Source organism: Protobothrops mucrosquamatus, unplaced genomic scaffold (assembly GCF_001527695.2).
Source record: "Protobothrops mucrosquamatus isolate PMUCROS unplaced genomic scaffold, P.Mucros_1.0 scaffold492, whole genome shotgun sequence".
Lineage (NCBI taxonomy): Eukaryota > Metazoa > Chordata > Lepidosauria > Squamata > Viperidae > Protobothrops > Protobothrops mucrosquamatus.
In genome coordinates this window covers 136,142-153,975 of record NW_015386810.1, presented here as the reverse complement: position 1 = coordinate 153,975, position 17,834 = coordinate 136,142, and the positions used below count along the sequence as shown (strand labels likewise).

The window sequence follows — 17,834 nt, the reverse complement described above, 5'->3', positions numbered from 1 at the left end:
GTCAACCTTGGCTCTTTTATGACTCGTGGACTTCAACTCCCCGAATTCCTGAGCCAGCTGTGCCAGGAATTCTGGGAGTTGAAGTCCACGAGTCATAAAAGAGCCAAGGTTGACTACCCCGACCTAGATGTTTGAGAATCTCCATATACACAAGGGATAGCATGGCTCCTTCCAGAGTCCAGAATAGAATCTGGATATTTTATTAGGCAGGATGCTTGATTCTGACCTGTTAATCAGGTGGCAATTTTAGGTAACCCAGTAAATTATTTCTCTGCTTTACTTCTGATTTTATATATCTCTTTCAGCTTGTGGAAGAATCATCCTTCTTGACCGTTGATATGCTGGAGACCTGCTTCCCGTATGTGCTGCTGCGAAATGCTTACCGTGAAATCTCCCGAAATTCATTTTTGAGTCGTCTCTCTGCACATTGAAAAGTCTTGTCTTCTGGTCATCTACCCAGATTGCAGTTGCTTGCCGGCGCATAAATGCAGAATATTTGGCAGGAGTGGAGAGGAAGGATAGATGTTTTGGCCAAGTTATCTCTTTGACCCTTCACTTTATTGTCTAAGGAGAACCAACCCCAGCTTCTTGAGTGCCTAGCTAACATTTGATGGCCTTTGTTTTGGCCAGTATTATTACTAGTCTAAATTGTATAACCATTTGGTGGTGGGCATCAAAGTTTTTTTGGATACTTATTGGTAGAATGTGCTACGTTTTACCAGTTGCAGCTTTTGTGGCCTTTTAAAAATGCCTGCTTGGACTGACCAGCCCTCAAATAAACCCCAAAATGGTCATTCCAGTCACCTGTAGAAAAAAAATAAGTCTAAATATTTTTCCACACACATTAATTATTTCAGTCCACCAATTATAATTTCTGTAGTTTAGGTTGTAAGCTAGGGTAGGCACCAATTTTTGTAAAAGAGTATAGTCTGCAAATAAAGCTATCAATTATTACAATAATCACTCCTGAGGAAAGCAACAGCCTAGAATCTTGTATTCTGAGTATGTGTCAGAAAATTTAATCAGCTTGATTGTTCTTTTTGTTTTTGTTTTATTTGAAAACAATCATGGGAATTGTAAACGAGAAAAAAGGAAGACATTCCTTATACTATCTACCCCTTATGTCCTTCCCAGCCTGAATGACAATTAATGCACTGGCTTGAGATAGAAGCTGGAGCCCGAAGCATTTAGACTGAACTGATGATAGGGTGTAATGACTTAGGTTTACACTTGCTAATGGTTTTTTTTTTTAACAAACCATCATAGCTGGATCACACAAAACTAATCTAAAAGCCACAACAGAAGGATGGCAGGAATCTTAATGATCCTTTAGTCATGCTTGATAACTTTGGATAATAATAAACTTGGAAACCCTCAAATTTCTTGGTCTCTTTCTTCTCACATGATTCTGAGAATGAAAAAAGAAACAACATTTGTTCTGTGTAACATGAAAATTCATTGAAATGAACACACAACCACACACGGCAACCTTTTGGAAATATTTCCTTATTTAAACAGAGAAACAGGATGAATACAGGCAGGGAAAAAAGAGTGGGAGGGTAAACTTCCAATTTCATGCCGGCTTCCCCACTGACTTGTGGGAAGCTGGCAGGGAGTGTAATAAATCACTCCTCCTCCTCCTCCTCCTTGGCTGACCCATGGAAATTTTTGCCACTTTGCTGAAAGGAGAGGGAACAGGGAGTTGTGGACCCTGAGGAAAACTGCATCCCATCTGTCCATTCCAGCATGTCCCCAAAGGAATCTTCTCTCCAGGGAGAAAGAGAACAGCCCCTACCCTCTCCAGCAGGCATCCCAGTTGATCCCTTATTCTTCCATCCATGCTCACTGCCACTAAGAGATTTTATATTTCAGCCTCTGTTCTAAAGCAGCCAATCACTGTTCACCCATTGGGCGTTGCTGCCAGTCATTTGGGTACAGTAGTGGAAGTTGGAGCAATTCCCAACTTCCTGCTGGCTTCCCCACTGACTTTGCTTGTGGGAAGCCGGCAGGAAGCATTGGAAATAACTCCTCGGCTGACAGGTGGAATTGATCCACCCATCCAATTTTGCTGAGGGGAAGGGAACAATGGAATGACTGCACCAGGGACAAAAAAGCAGTGGGAATGACATCCAAATTCTTGCTGGCTTCCCCACTGACTTGGCTTGTCCAAAGTAGCCAATTGCTGCTTGCCTGTTGGGCCTTGCCACCAGCTGATGGGATCCAGGGAACAGAGGGTGGGGATATAGCCCTTCCTCCCATCTTCCCTTTTGCCATGCAGCCTACAGGTTTCTATGAAGCATGATTGGAAGGCATGATGGCATTGAAATGGCCACAACTTTCCCAAATTTTATTCCCACAGGAATCCTGGCATTCTTCTGTAAGTTAGCCTATTGGTTCAATAATTGTTGTCCTATACCTTCCAATACAGACCCAAGAGTTTTGGTAGTATATAGATATATTGTATATAAATAATTATTGTTAAAATTTTATGAAGATTTTAAAAATTACAGAAATAGAAGAAATATAAAAAGAAATAAAATATAAATGGTACAAGAAAAAGTGAAGAATAACAAAAAAAAGGCTCACGTGCCTTGCAAAATGGTGTGAGGCAGCCTTTTTGAGGGCAGCAGTGGGACTGGGCTAAAATCAAGGCTCAGGCCTCTTCCTCAGGCCCAGCCTTGGTGCTGCCACTGAATGCCCCTATTCAGGATGGGTTAGATGGGGAGAGATAGAGAATTGTTTCTCTTTTGTTTGTTTGTTTGTGTGTGTGTGTCTGAATGAGCGTGAGACATGCCAACAGATTAAAGTAAGACTTTTACCAAATTGTGGACATGCTTCGCCATCATTGCTCCAAATAGAAATCTGTCATCCTCACCTAAAAGTTGATAAATTGTCAATCTAGAACTACAGGCATCCTCCTTTAAGTGCCTAAGATGCTTCAGTGCCTCCCCAAAGTTGTTACTGGATTTTAAGATGATGATGATGATGATGATAATGATGATGATGATGATACATTTGAAAAAAAGAAAAATACAAACATGCATACAAAGAAAAGTGGCTAAAAGGAAAAATATATCGCAAAGTGGATAAACACGGAATTGACCACCCATAGAATTAGGTTATTTTTTTTCAATATTTGATTGATTAGTTTTAAATAATAAAATATACTATATAATTTTAAATACTAAAAATTATTAAAATCTAAGTAATATAAAAGTAAAAGTAATCACGGTATATATCATGAGATCAAGAATCACAGTAATTTCTAGCTGAGCAATTGAACACTTTATCTTAACAGAAACTCAGATGTTCAGTGTGATACATGCTCTTATATAGAGTGACAATCCAAAACTAATTTCTGAATGGAATTAAATTCTGCCTCATTTATTGCTGAAATGTGAAATTTTGGTTATTGTTATGCATTCCCAGCACTTAATTAGCTATTCTTCTACAGAAGAAACTGTCTACTATCTAACAGGAAGCATACTCTCTGCAGCAATTACCATGTACAAGGATAATTCAGCTTACTTTGTGAACATTCAGTAATATATTATTTTAAAAAATAACCGATTGGAAACAAAATTCAGTGGTTAAAATTTGTGTCATTCAATTATAAATCATTTTTCAAAGTTATAATTTTGGGTTGTCATTTTTAATATGACAGATGGGTAAATTATTAAATATCTGGTGAATATGCATTATTTACATATAGAATATGAATTTAATTACATTTTCTTTGTGACCCCATCAATATGTTATACTGCCTCTTTCTGCTACTCCTCTCCATATCTATACTGTTCAAAGGCCGAGGACGCTTCAGAACTGCTAGGAGAGAACCAGTTTCTCATGAAACTGGATGAGTTGTTCAAAAATAAAACTTAACCAGAAGCACTGAAAAGCCTATATTTCACACTTGGTCGGTCTGTCTGAAAAAAAGGATATTGTTTTGATTGGGGAAAAATAGAGATGAGCGCAATCAATACCTTCGATGGGAGGATTGTTTTAGATGTTGGTGCTTTTAGAGTAGAAAAGCAGACTTGAGAAAAGGAGAGAAGAGAGTTTTATATACAAGAACATTTTATTTCGTTTTTAGTATTCCAGCACTTGAAAATGAACTCTTAACTGGATAGGCCACTGGAGAAAAGCAGAGGGTTTTGTTTTTTTAATGGAATGAAGTTTTACAGCTTGCTATGCCAAATATTTTGTGATAACTTTCCGGCATGTTTACATAGATTTTTTTAAACCAACAACTGCATGGTCTCCCAGCAGCTATGCATGAGAGCTGGCGGAATGACAAATATGTCTTGATTCTTGTGTACTTGGGGCACATATCGTCTGCCACAGACCCTGATAGTAGCACCCATCATCTTGCTCATCATCCCTTTCTGGTACTATCAGAAAAGTGAACCTATTTGGGATCAGAATGGATGAAGGTAATTGGCTTGATGGCCCTCTTTCCCAAGTTAATTTGGCTCCCAATCACCTGATTCTCCCAAAGAACAAACAGAGACAGTCTGGCTATGTTTCCAGGTGTAGGATAGGAACATTTCTATAATGCTCCATTTCTAAGGCTCCCCCCAGCATCTTTCTGGCAACTGGAGTATAACAGAACATGAATCTCCATGTCCTTTAAAACTCTAAATTCACAAAAAAACAAACAACTAGAAATAGACAAAAGCTTGAAAATATGAACTAAAAACTATCAGACACAGGAAGAATATCTTTTGAAGAGTCCAAGCTTGACTCAAAGAGAAAAAGATGGTCCACCCTCTAAAGAAACTTGCATACCTTCTCTTCTAACCCTAACTATATCCACCAGTCAGCATGGAGTTACTCTTCTAGGTGTTAGCAGCCATATTCCAATAATTCAGAGCAGCCAGAACAAGCCATTATACATGAATTGTAAACCTGTCTATTTAAGGCTGACTCTTTTTTTTGGGGGGGGGGGAAACATCCAGGAAGACCAAAAGAAACAGAGCTGGCATACACAGAAATGACAGCAGAATGCTCTTGGGCATACAATCAGAATAGGAGGTCAGTCTAACATGAGAATACTTAAAGGTACATCTATAGATTGCAAACAACCTTGAGAGCCATGCAACCATCATGCTAAATAAAAACCTAAGTGTTGAAAGGAGCAACCCAACACTTACTTTCTCAGTGGAGCTTACTGACCCTTTTTCACCAAGTGTTGCACTATAGAATAGAATTCTTTGTTGAACAGAATTCTTTATTGTCCAAGTGTGATTGGACACACAAGGAATTTGTCTCCCGTGCATAAACTCTCAGTGTACACGCAAGCAACAAGTGATAAACTAATCACAATCATAAAATACAATCATCATAGGTCATATGATGCAACACTCAGTGACAGTCATAGGGTGCTAAATAAAAGCAATCAACATAATCATAATAGGATACTAATAAAAGCAGTCAACATAAATCATAAGATACAAATAACAAAGTTATAGTCATAAGATGCTATATATACACTCCCTTTGTACAGTGTGTCAAATGTGCTTATAAAAGAGGACTCAGATTATATCCACAAGGGATCAGAGCACATGAAAACCTCAGTGCTGCTGTCTAATAATCAGAAATTCTTCCAAGCATATTTAAAAATTCCTAAAAACCACTCGGCTATCTGATGTTGATTGCAAATAAACTTGATGTCAGATTTCAGTGACAGGCAAAAAGATGGCTCTGGGGACCACAGATGGCCTGTGAGTTTCTCCCCTTGATGCCAAGCATTCAGTGAAAATTCCTTTAAAAGATGCTTGGGCTGTAACTGAGCAATGACAGAGTAGAATGCCTGAGTTCAGGCTTTGGATTCTTCAAGAAGGCCTAAGAAAGACTCCTGGCTTAATCTTGGAACATCTCTGCCTGTTAGTATGATCTGTACAGAACAAATTTAGAAGACCTTTGCCTTAAAGATAAGGCAGCTTCCTGTAAGCTTAAGATGGAAGCATTTACTCAAAGCCTTTTCTTGCAGTTCGTATTTTGGAAGGGATGAAACACTCTGTGCATGTTTTGATCCTATGCTATTACTCGCCACAGCCCAAGGTAAAGAGGTGGCTAAATTGAAACCCTATAGCCAGTAACATAACAGGGGCTACTATATCCATTCCTCACCCTATTGTAAAGTCCATACTTTATAATAAAATGGCTAAGAATAGCCTTCGACCAGTTCTGCCTGTCCAGTCTCAGTTTTTTCAGGTAGCATAGCTGTTAGAAATGTATGCTGGCATAAAGGATACTGCTTCATTGAGGGTCCCAATTCAGCCACGTGCATGCAGCCAGAGAATATGCTGTCCTTACTGACTGACTGACTACTGGCCAAGTTAAAAAATCAAGCTGCTAGGATTCCTCTATTTTAAGTTCCTCCAACTAATTTCCTGCTCCTTAACACTGAGTAGGGTGGGATTAGATGACCACAGGCAGGTGCTTAGGACATGCAGTATAGTCACCTATCAAGTTGTTCAACCAAGAGGTGGTAAATGCTAAAGAGGGTGCAGATGTAGGGGCAATTTCAATGCTCTTGCCAGGCACAACACCTCCTGGACCCTTATGACTTATCTGTGTGTCTATTTCTGAATGCTGGGAGGTGAAAGAGAGCAGTCAATAGAAAGCATGCTCCATCCTGAAAGAATGGTGTAAAGCAGGGGTAGGCAACCTTGGCTCTTTTATGACTCGTGGACTTCAACTCCCAGAGCCTGCTGGCTCAGGAATTCTGGAGGTTGAAGTCCACGACTCATAAAAGAGCCAAGGTTGCCTACCCCTGGTGTAAAGGAATGCCAGTGCTGGCAGCAAGAGGCCAAGGAGTCCTATCGTTGGGGCTGGTAGTACCAAGAGATAGCCAGGAGATAGCCATCATCATGATTGGCCTGCATATAACAGACATTATATGGCACTGAGTGCCATCAAAGCTTGAATGGAATAGGCAGTGCTATCACACACACACACACACACACACACACACACACACGTAACTGAAGAAAGCATTGCACAAGTAAGCCCCGAGAAGTGCAATTCCATGATATTGGCCAAGGAAGTATAGTGCAATCAGGATCATTGATATAGAATTCGTGCTTGAGTCAGAAATAAGAGTAGTGGAAGCGGTAAAAATATTGTTATGGGAAAGTGCGTCAGCAGAAGCAATGAAAAACCTTTTACGTGAAGATAGAAACTGCGTCACATACCTGGCAAACCCAGCTCTTATTTCCTTGTTTAAACAAATACAGCACAGGATTGCTGCTCATTCAGAAGAAAGCTGAGCCCACAATTATTAGCATCTCTCATAAGATACTCTAGGCACTGGGCAGGCAATAAGAAAGCAGATATCTCTATGGGAACCAGGTGTTGCCTCTGTTCTGTGCCCAAGCCAAAATAGTCATGCCGGGCAATCCCTAGCAAGGCAGTTGAAGATGTGCGTCCATTACAATCTTCAACAGCTAGTAGGAGATGGGCAGTTCCCATCCTCGAATATGTCACCAACCCTATGACAGTAGGCTTTATTGTGATGGCTGAGCCCAGCATTATGACAGCAACCTCATCCAGGGCTGTCTTTCTGTGGGAAATGGCTGACCTACAAAACATCAGGTGTACAGTATCTGTGTAGTTTCTTACTGGGGTTGATTCATGTATTTCTCCATTTCATTGATGTCTACTCCTGAACCACTTACATGTTGAGGAAGAGAAAGATCTTTCCTGCATGCCTTTTCAGATTGCTAGAAACAGCCCTGTTGTATTTCTGGCAGTGGACTCCAGCAATCCTGCCTAAGAGGTAGGGAAGAGGACGGGCAGGTGGATGTTAAGAGAGGAGACATTTGAAGCAACATAGAAAAGAAACACCTTCTGCTGAGAGTGAATTTTTAAGACAATCTCCAGTACCTGCCATGAATGCTGAGGAGCGCGAGAAAAATGTGTGTAGCAGACAAGGCTCTGCTTTTCTTGTAAGCATTTGCTTCATTTTTTGAGCGATGGCAAGCAAGACAGCGTATAGCTTTCAGATGTGTTAAAGCAGAGTAGTGTTGAAATGGGCTGAAATCAAAGTATCATATACAGTTAAAGCTCCTTGCTTGGATTTTCTAATACTGTAGAGCTGGAAAACCTGAGCCCAATCCTTTGTGTAGGAATCCAAATTAAAGAATCTCTGACAAGTGACTGCCCATCCTCTCCAGAAATGAATTCAGCGAAGGAGAACTAACTAACCCCATTCCTCAGTAATTGGTTCCACCTTTGAACTATTCTTACTGCTAGGAAGTTTTGTGAATACTTTCTCTTCCTACAATTTACAACCATGAATCTGTGTCCTACAGTCTGGGACAATGGTCAACAGATTTTGTATGAGGACTTCACTTGACCGCCTTGATCTTCTTGAGATTATCTTGAATCTGCAGAATTGTTTCAGTTGCTTAAAACAATTGCTTCGAATGCTTATCTAATCTTGTTAGGATTAGCTTTTCCGGCTGCTCCCCTCCCGTGAATGAATAATTTGTAACCTTCCTGTATAACTTTTGGCATGAGAAAGAATAACTATGATGACAACATTCTTAGCAAGTTTGGTCTTCTGGAATTGGGTGTTTAATGCAACACTGTCATGTCCCCAAGCAGCATACAGGTCTCAGTGTGTCCGTGTGTGACTGTATCCGTGTAATAATGGCGTTGAAAGCATGTTTAAAAAGAGTGGGACTTTGATCTTTTACTGTGGGGTTGTGACTATCTTGACACTTACCGCCCTGTTTCGTTCAGCACAAAATACAGTGTCAGCCCTTGTATCTCTGAAAGTGGGTATTCCCCCCCCCCCTAAAATGTATATGTATACTGCATATTCTAAAATTTGGAAGTACTTACTTTGATCCCAGATGAACAGGTTATAGAAATTATTTAATGATAAAGAAATGTAGGCATTTTCTACTGATCTAGAGGTATTGCTGTTTATTATTAAATAATGCACTCTAGAACTAAGCAGGACCATTCAGACAGCAGCATCTGACTCAGCTTTGTTTGAGCTGGGAAGCTGAGCAGGGTTAGGCCTTATTAATATTTGGATGGGCAATCCCAAGCTTTAAATTATATGGGGAAGGCCAATATAGTATCAGAAGGCAGCACTATCAAATCACTTCTGTATAGATGTCAAAAAAACCCAAAACAATGTGTCTATGAAACTTCAGTAGTCAAGCTCATTTCACAGGAATTCTTTATTAAAAAAAGAAACCTAGTAAAAATAGATAGGAATGCTTATATTTAGGGTGATCTGGTTTAATTCCAGGATCAGCCCTACTGTTAGATAGAGTGAGGCCTTTCTCTAATAGAGCACATCCTTCAGGATATCAAATTCTGATTGTTCCTTCTAAACTCCCTAGCTATCATATTCTACAGATGAAAGGCATCTGATCCTGGCCTCCTTAATAATTTTCAATGCGATGAAATATAGATTCTCGTCACCAGTAGGATTTCACTGCCACTTGAACTGTCTCTGTAGAGAAAAGAGGAGTGCATTTGGTCCCACCCACAACACTGCAAAATGTCTGAGGTCTTGTCATGTCCGCTTCATAACCTCTTGGCATGTTGTCATCGTAGAAACTTGTCCCTGTTTTTGGCTTCAGGTTCAGCAAAAAAGGGGCCAATGCTTCTTCCATTCCCAACCTTATTCTTATAACCTGGCTTTGGTTGAGCTGAGGAAAGAAGGAAAATTGATCTTCTGAATCACCTCCTTATGAACCTTCTAGCCATTTCTCTCCATGATGAGTGCTTACCTACTTTCACTTGGGGACATTTGAGCCACTTTTCACAGAAGAATGAACTTGCTGTGCATCAAATCAAATATGCAAAAAAAGATGCCTATAAAAATGAAATTGTGAAGTTGATGGCGCTGAGCAGCTCCATCCCCTTCATTGGTTCAAGGGAAAGCACTGTTATCCAGATACAGGCAGCTGATGCCAGGAACAATTGATGAGTTTAATTACTCAGTCTATATTTGTTTATCACCAAGCATCTGAGCACAGAGGGGGTTATTTGCAATCTAAATAAGAAGACATATATATCAACCTTGTCTTTGGCATCCTAAATTATCATGAAGGGGAGAGAGAGAGAGAGAGAGACAGAGACAGAGAAAGTGCAACGTTTTAAAATGGGCAAGGATTATAATTACAGTACCCTCTGTGATGAATTCCGCCATATGGGAAGGCTGGGGCTCACAGGTGGTGTTTCTCTGCGAGGATGCTGGCTTTATGAAATAGCCTCTCTCTCTGGAATTAGGCTGGCTCCCACATCGTTTGCTTTCTCAAAGTTTCCAAAATCAGGATTGCTTTGGAGAGTTTTGGAGAATTAATGAAGACTCTTGGCTTTGAGGTCTGTGGTTGTTGTGGCACATTGTGAAATACATCACTTTTGTCTGATACTATTTTATGGGTGAGCTTAATTTCAATTTATCATGGGGGTTTTAATTACATTGTGGATTATGTTGTTAACTGCTGCTTGATTATACTGATTGTACAAGTCCAATTAGTAAATCAATACTGAAATATAGTTTCCAGTCTGGTAAGGTTAATATCAGCAATTTGGTGAATGCTGACCCTTCTCTTCTTCTTCTTCTTGTGCCATATCCGTTATCGGACGTTGGCGATCCTGTTGGCGATCCTGTTTTTATCAGCAGCCGCACGAAAAAGTGCTGCTGAGTTTTGTCCAAACCAGTCTCTTATATTTTGAAGCCACGATCTTCTTCTTCTGCCTGGACCTCATTTGCCTTCAATCTTTCCCTGGAGGATTAAATGGAGTATGCCATATTTTTCTGGGTGTCGCATAACATGTCCAAAATATTCTAACTTTTGTTTTTTTAATTGTTTTGATGATTTCCCTTGGCTTTCCCAGGCGGCTTATCACCTCCTCATTTCTGATCTTGTCAACCCAGCTTATACGTAACAGCCGCCTGTAAATCCACATTTCAAATGCTTCTAGTCTCTTCAGGTGGCCTTCTGTCAGAGACCAACTCTCTACTCCATAGAGCAGGATAGAAAAAAATATAGCATCTGACAAGCCTGATTTTCAGTCTTAGGCTTGACCCTTCTCAGCAAGGTGTATTTTAGGAGGTGGGCAAGAAAAAGGGAAAGGCTTAAATTATCTGTTAAACATCAAGGACAGTCAATTGCCCTGCCTAATAACTGGTAAAGTAACTTCTATGTTTTGTGACAGACCATCATTGATGACATTCTTCACATAATAGCAATGTTCACATTGCAACTTTCTGACTAGACGGATACTGCTAGCTTTGCTTTAACATTATTACTGTAATTCTTACTATCGTCTTGTAATATGGTTTGGTGGTATTAGCACTTTTTCCCTAAAGCTGTGAAAGTATGGCCAAAATTGAGACAGATTTCTACTGTGCTATCCTTTAACCATGAATCTACATTCTACACTATGCCTCATCTTCTGATCATCTAGGATAAAATGTGGATTATGACTTAAAGCTGCTTGCCTGGCTTTGATACAGCAGATTCACATAATTCAGGATCCGGATTTATCTCTGGCCTTTCTGCACATTACATGAAAATGCTACCTAGTCCTTATGCCATGCATCATTAAGTGTTATAAGATCCTCTGGCCTTTCAGAAGCTTTTTAGAAAGGGCAATGCTTGCAATCAGGAGGGGGGAATCCCTGAAAACCCCAGATGTAAGGACAGTTGACACGTGGATCTCAAGCCCATTGGATCTGTCATCTGTCAGAAGTGTGCCTGATCAGAGGAGAGAATGAAAACAGCCTTGGAACCCACGTGCTCAGCAGCAAAAAGACAGACTGGAGTGGAGTACACAAAACATTTGGCTTTTATGGAGCAATGGAATGGTCTGCAGCTGGCATATCACACATGCTGATTACCGAAGCCAAAGAAATTGGTTTCTAAACTGCTTGGATTCAACAAAAGCTTATTTGGAAACTGGAGTGACACAGTGCTGGCTTCCCCAAAGAAGAGCAGCATATAAAGTATGTATAAGAATGTAATTCTGTCCACAAAGAACAAGCTGATTTTTCAGAGGATCTGACTAAGGTTGCACTCTAAAACTGGTTCACCTGTTAACACATGGCTTATTTAACTATGTTGGTTGAATCAATTGCAGTAACCAGGTTCACCAAGCATGCTAAGCCATGCTTTGATCAGCCGCAGCACTGGTAGACTTGCATGTCACTTTGAGCCATAGGTTCTGATTTATAAACCCTCGTGGGTGGGTTCCCAGAAACTCCTAAGCCAAACCCAAAGAAAGCACCATCGGGGGCTTAGCCCAAGTTTAAATTAAGAAGTAGATGAACTGTAGGGAGCAAGAGATGCTGAAATTTGAGGGCTTAGCCCAGGGATCTTCAAACTTGGCCCTTTTATGACTTGTGGACTTTAACTCCCAGAATTCCTCCCAGAATTCTGGGAGTTGAAGTCCACAAGTCATAAAAGGGCCAAGTTTGAAGACCCTTCTCAAGTCCATCTTCAGGCATCCATTTCTGTCATTGTGATGGACATGGGGATAGGCTGCGGTTTAAATAAATTGATGCTCAGTCTACAAAACTACATGTCTCTTCTAACAGTCTGTCTTGAGAATGGAAACAAGAAAAAGCTAATACATGGAGAAGACTGGATAACTTTCACCGCACTTCCTCATCCATCCGCTTTTTACTTTCCAGCTTCAGCTTTGAACATTTAGCCTAAGGCCAAGTGCTTTATGAGTCAAGAAAGCCTGCCCTTTGCATTTTAAAGAGGAATGGGTGTCTTGATATTACCGCAGTTCGATAAAGGGAATTGTAGTTTGACAAAGAGGGATGCTATTTCTAATATCCCTACTCCCCCATCACGATTTGTGACCTGCTTTAGGAAATGCAGCCCTGGGGTTGGCATTGCTGAGCATTAGCTATATTTATACCCTTACTCCAAACTCTACTGCTTACCCACACTCTTTGGGAGACGAGGGAGCGTTGAACAGAGCAGAAAAAAAGATCCAGACTTTACACACCACTGCCTTTTGGACAGATGGTGCTGACTGGAGCTCAAAGAAGGTGTGAGAAAGAGAAAGTGGGCCCATCCTGGAAGCAGAACTTGTTAGAAACATCTTGCTCAACAGCTGCCTTCCAAATATCCCTGGAGTTAAGATTGTTCATTTCACTTGACCAACTGATGGGCCGAACAGATAATAAACGGCATGAAATAAGCAGGCAATTTCCTTTCCGATACTAAAGAAGATATTATCTGCAGGGAGTGAAGTGGCTAAGAGGGCTGGACAGGGCTTCTTCTCTCTTCCAACTGCTGAATCTTTCTTGATCTTTATCTATTGATAATTGTAAAACCTGTTGCCGCTAAACTCTAGGATCAGAACTAGATCCACAGTAGGCAAATGATTTAAAGTAGCATTTTCAGGTCAGGATCTGTGGCTAGGAGGCAATTTATCTTTTCCCTTCCTTGTTGAGTCTTCCTTCCAATGGGACTTTTTGGTTTTCTAATCCCCAGCAAGGATTTAAGACTGGAAAAAGCAACGCGGCAGCATCAGTTCCAATAAGCCTTTGCCGGGGAGTTTTGGAGGGGTTCGAAACTGTTTCCCACCCATCTGTAAAACCCCCTGCATGTTTACTGCCTGGTAAGAAAATCCGTTCGTAGTTTGGAGTAACTGGTTGATATCTTTGAGGTTTTTTTTAAAAAAAATATATAATTAAAATATACAGTCTATAGCTCTAACACAGAGAAGTTAAAACTATATTACATAGCATCCAACAAAAATCTGTCCCCGAGCTCTCTACAACAATGGCTTTTCACACTGGTGACCTAATCGGTGTGAAAGATTGTCGTGAGGCTGAGAGAAGAAATCTCTAGACACAAACGATCAGCTGAAAGGAAAGATCATTTCTGGCATATTAAAGAACCAGTTTCTAGAAATAGATTCTTAGTCCATTATGGAAACAGCCTGGGAGAAAGAGATCCAAAAACTTCAAAGGCCCTCCCTTAACAAACCTGCTAATAACGGAGGACTGGAAGCTTCCTATTTCAATTCTCCAGCTTCTGTACTCTTACCTGTAACTCAAAAAAGAAAGTCAGTGGGAATCTTGCTGCGTTGATTAGGCCCTGCTGCTAAAAGGCTTGACATTCGCGAAAGGACACCAGTCACCATGTGAGCAGGAGCAATGGGAAGTCACCCCCGTTGATGCTCAGCCTGCAACAGCATTTGTGCCAAAGGGGCCTTCACACATACAGTTAGATTGCATTGGTGTTCACTTGGACTCTGCACTATTAGGGTCTTTGCTTATGTGAAAGCTTGAATCTCTTGCATCGCCGTTGACTTAATTTGAACAGCTATTTGTCTGAAATGGTATAGGGTTTCCTGCTTGAGCAGGAGGTTGGACTAGAAGACCTCCAAGGTCCCTTCCAACTCTGTTATTCTGTTAATTTCACTCTCCCCCTTATAAGACCTTAGATCTCTGGCACAAGTTATCAGTTCATTCCTTCAGCGGTAGTTTGACAGAGAAAGGGAATAAATGTATTCTCATCCACATTTTGCTCTGTCTTCCTTCCTGAGGTGCCATCAGGAGGGTCAAAACAGCCATCATGGTGACTGCAACTATGCAGTCAAAGCCCTGTCCCCTTTTTTACATGAATTGTAAGTCCAACACATGTAAAAAGGGAAAGGATTCTGCTGACTGATTAACTGATCATCCACATTTCTATTCCACTGCTAACCATAGGCTCTCAGTGGCTTATTGTACATAAAATATAAAACCAAATTAGACCATTCTGCAGTAAGTACAAGCAGAACACTGTAAAACACCACCACCCAAGCAGAAAACACTGTAAAACATCACCACCCAAGCAGAAAACTACAACACAGAAAATAAAGTTGGCCTCTTAAAATGGGAAGAAAGCAACTCTGTGTTTAAAAGCTTTTGAAATATTAGCAAAGAGGGGGATGGCCTGATCTAAACTGGGGGGGGGGGGTAGGGAAGGGGGCTGTCCCAAAGTGGCAGCACTGCCACAGAGAAGTAGAACTTCCTTGTTTCTACTCCATGACCTCCCAAATTTTGTGTAGTAGTAGCAGTTTTTCTCTGTGTGATCAAACTGATCAGGGTGATACAGCATCAAGCCATAAAGAGCATTAGAGGTTAAAACCAGCACTTTAAATTCCACCCAGAAACCAATAGGCAACCAATTCAGGATCTGCAAAATTGGGGTCATATAATCCCAATGATGGGAGCAGACAGTATGCTGATCACTGCATTTGGACCAATTGTAATTTCTGAGTAGCTAAGGCCAGCCTCAAGTAGAGTGTATTATAGTAATATATCTAAATGATAAGTCCATGAGTTACTGTAGATAGGCTCTCCTGCCCCAGGTAAGGGTGCACCTGATGCTCCAACTAGAACAAATGTTGTCTTGACTTTTCTGACATCCCCTTGCAGATGTTTTTTTGGCTCCACCCATTGCCTGCTGTAGCCCTGTTTTTGAGAGAATGGGGGTCTTGATTGAAAAAAAAAAAGTTTGTAGCCTGATTGCGTGATCCTAGTTTATATATGAGTAAGCCCTATTGATTTCAGTTGGTTTGCTCTGCCTTCTATCTGTTGGAACTGTTGAATGATTTTTTTTAAAGTGACTCTTTTCATTGAAAGCATGAGCTGCTTCGTGCCATTTTTAGCCTCTTTGAAGATACAGCTGACACTGATGCTCAGCTTCAGTCAGAGGCTGCACCAGAAGAGCAGCAGACAAAGGAGAACTGATTTATCAACCACAGTGCCTGCCTTTCTGCTCTGAAGAGTATTCCCAAGCTACAAAAGAGACAACACATCCTGTCCCGGTGCCAGATCTACGTGGATGTCTCTTGGCCAAGGACCCTGTAAATCACAGATTGTGCCATTGAGACAACGACCTTGCTTTCCCCTTGAAACTTGAATGAGTCATTGCAGATAATGTATCAACTGTGCAACAATTTGGCTTCCATGCTCTGGTTCTCCTTGTAAAGAATTGTCCTTTCCGATGTGGCCTTCAGCAAGCATTTGCCTTTTGCGCAATGGGAACTGGAGCAGCTAATTCAACGTTCACTCTATTACTGGGTAGTGGGTGGAGGAACAGAAGTCTGCGTTATTTTTATAATTTATTTTTGAGGAAATCCATGGCTAAGGTGGAATGGGAAAGAACAATAAGATCGCATTCTCAGGACGTTGTGGTGATAGCTTAAGCTTTTTTTAAAAAAAGAGATACAACAGGATCTTCTTACATAGAGTTTCCCAACCTGATGGTCTCTAGGGGTATTAGCCTCCCATAATCCATAGCAGGCTTCCCATGGAAGTCCAATATCTTTGCCTAGTTCAGTTTTACAAAGAGATATAATCCTTTTCCTGCTTGATTTTTGTTACCTTACAGAAGTAGTCTCTATGTTCCTTCCAGCTGGATACATAAAACCAAATTTGGAAATCTGTGGGACCTAGCAGTGCCAAAAGGCATGACCGCTTGAAGAGAAGTTCGGGGAAATTGCTATTTAAACAAAAATAGTGTCAAGAAGATGGATTAGAGTATGCATCATGTGTTCTGCCTGTAAAGCAATCAGCACACTAATGGGTTATAACGTCTGTGTAGATTTGCCTTTAGACTTTACTTACGCTGTCACAGCTGTCACAGTCCCTATGTTACTGCTTTTAAATAGCAAATCCTCTTACGCACCCTCTCTGCTTGATTTATTAATTTATTTATTTTTTTATAAATTCATATAGTGAGTCTTTGAACTACCACACACAGATGGCATAGAGATCCACCTGATCACTAGATTGCAGCAAAGAGACTCGGAAACCTCCTAACTCTTTGCTGTCATCTGCTGGACAAGCAAATGTTTGCCGTTTAAATCCAGTAGATGACAGGGGTCTATGACAATTTGCCACAGTCAACTTGCCACAGCCAAAATTCCATGGCCAACTTGGCCTAGGATAATTCGCCATGGTCAACTCGCTGTGGGACAAGAGTTACACTAATATCAAAGAAATGATGGAACAGGATCATTAAAGAGCGGCTGCGAAAGGAGAGGAAAAATGAAGTGTGAATGACAAAAATTAAAATATTTTTTTATTTATTTTAAATAATTAAATTGAATTGTTAACTTGTCCTACTGTGAGTCGTCCTGTGGCGAGTTGGCTGTGGCAAATTGTCCCCCAGCGAGTTGGACATAGTGAGTTGGCCACAGCAAGTTGGCCGTGGCGAGGTGGCCACAGCGAGTTGGCAATGATGAGTTGTCCCTTTCCGGCATGAGAGGGGCCAAGTTTAACTTGATAGCTTCTTGCTTTCCCAAATAAACTAACAGTAGCTTCTCAATAATTGTGTAATGTATGTGCTGTCTTTTTCTATCTGGGTGTCCTTCAGATCTGTAGATATCAACTCCAATAGTAAGATTTATGTAGATGCTGGTTGTGCTTTAGAAATAAAGTAAACCAAATCCTGATTTACTATAGCACAAGATGGAAAAGAACCATCATTTATCTCAGGGGCATTCTTCTGGGCTTTCTGTGATTGTGCACCCATGAGACGGAATGGGATAACTCACTGCAGCCAACTTGCCACATACCATGGCCCACTCCAGGGGTAGGCACCCTTGGTAATTTTATGACTCGTGGACTTCAACTCCCAGAATTCCTGAGCCAGCTGGCTCAGGAATTCTGGGAGTTGAAGTCCACGAGTCATAAAAGAGCTAAGGTTGACTACCCCTGGCCCACTCACTGCGGGAGAACTCGCCATGGCCAACTTGCCATTAAATAACTCACCGTGGGACAATTTAACATTTCAATTTAATTATTTAAAATAAATAAAAACATATTTAAATTTTTGTCA

At 40.8% G+C, this 17,834-nt stretch overlaps 1 protein-coding gene across 1 annotated transcript in view; it reads left to right on the top strand.

Annotated features, from left to right (window-relative positions):
* NCKAP1L (NCK associated protein 1 like) overlaps positions 1 to 1,362 on the top strand; it is a 79,304-nt gene extending 77,942 nt beyond the window's left edge. The window contains exon 31 of the mRNA XM_015816764.1: positions 306 to 1,362. Coding sequence (XP_015672250.1) covers positions 306 to 431 — 126 coding nt within the window. The 3' untranslated portion in view covers positions 432 to 1,362. The remainder of the gene's footprint in view (positions 1 to 305) is intronic.
* The last annotated feature ends 16,472 nt before the right edge of the window (positions 1,363 to 17,834 follow it).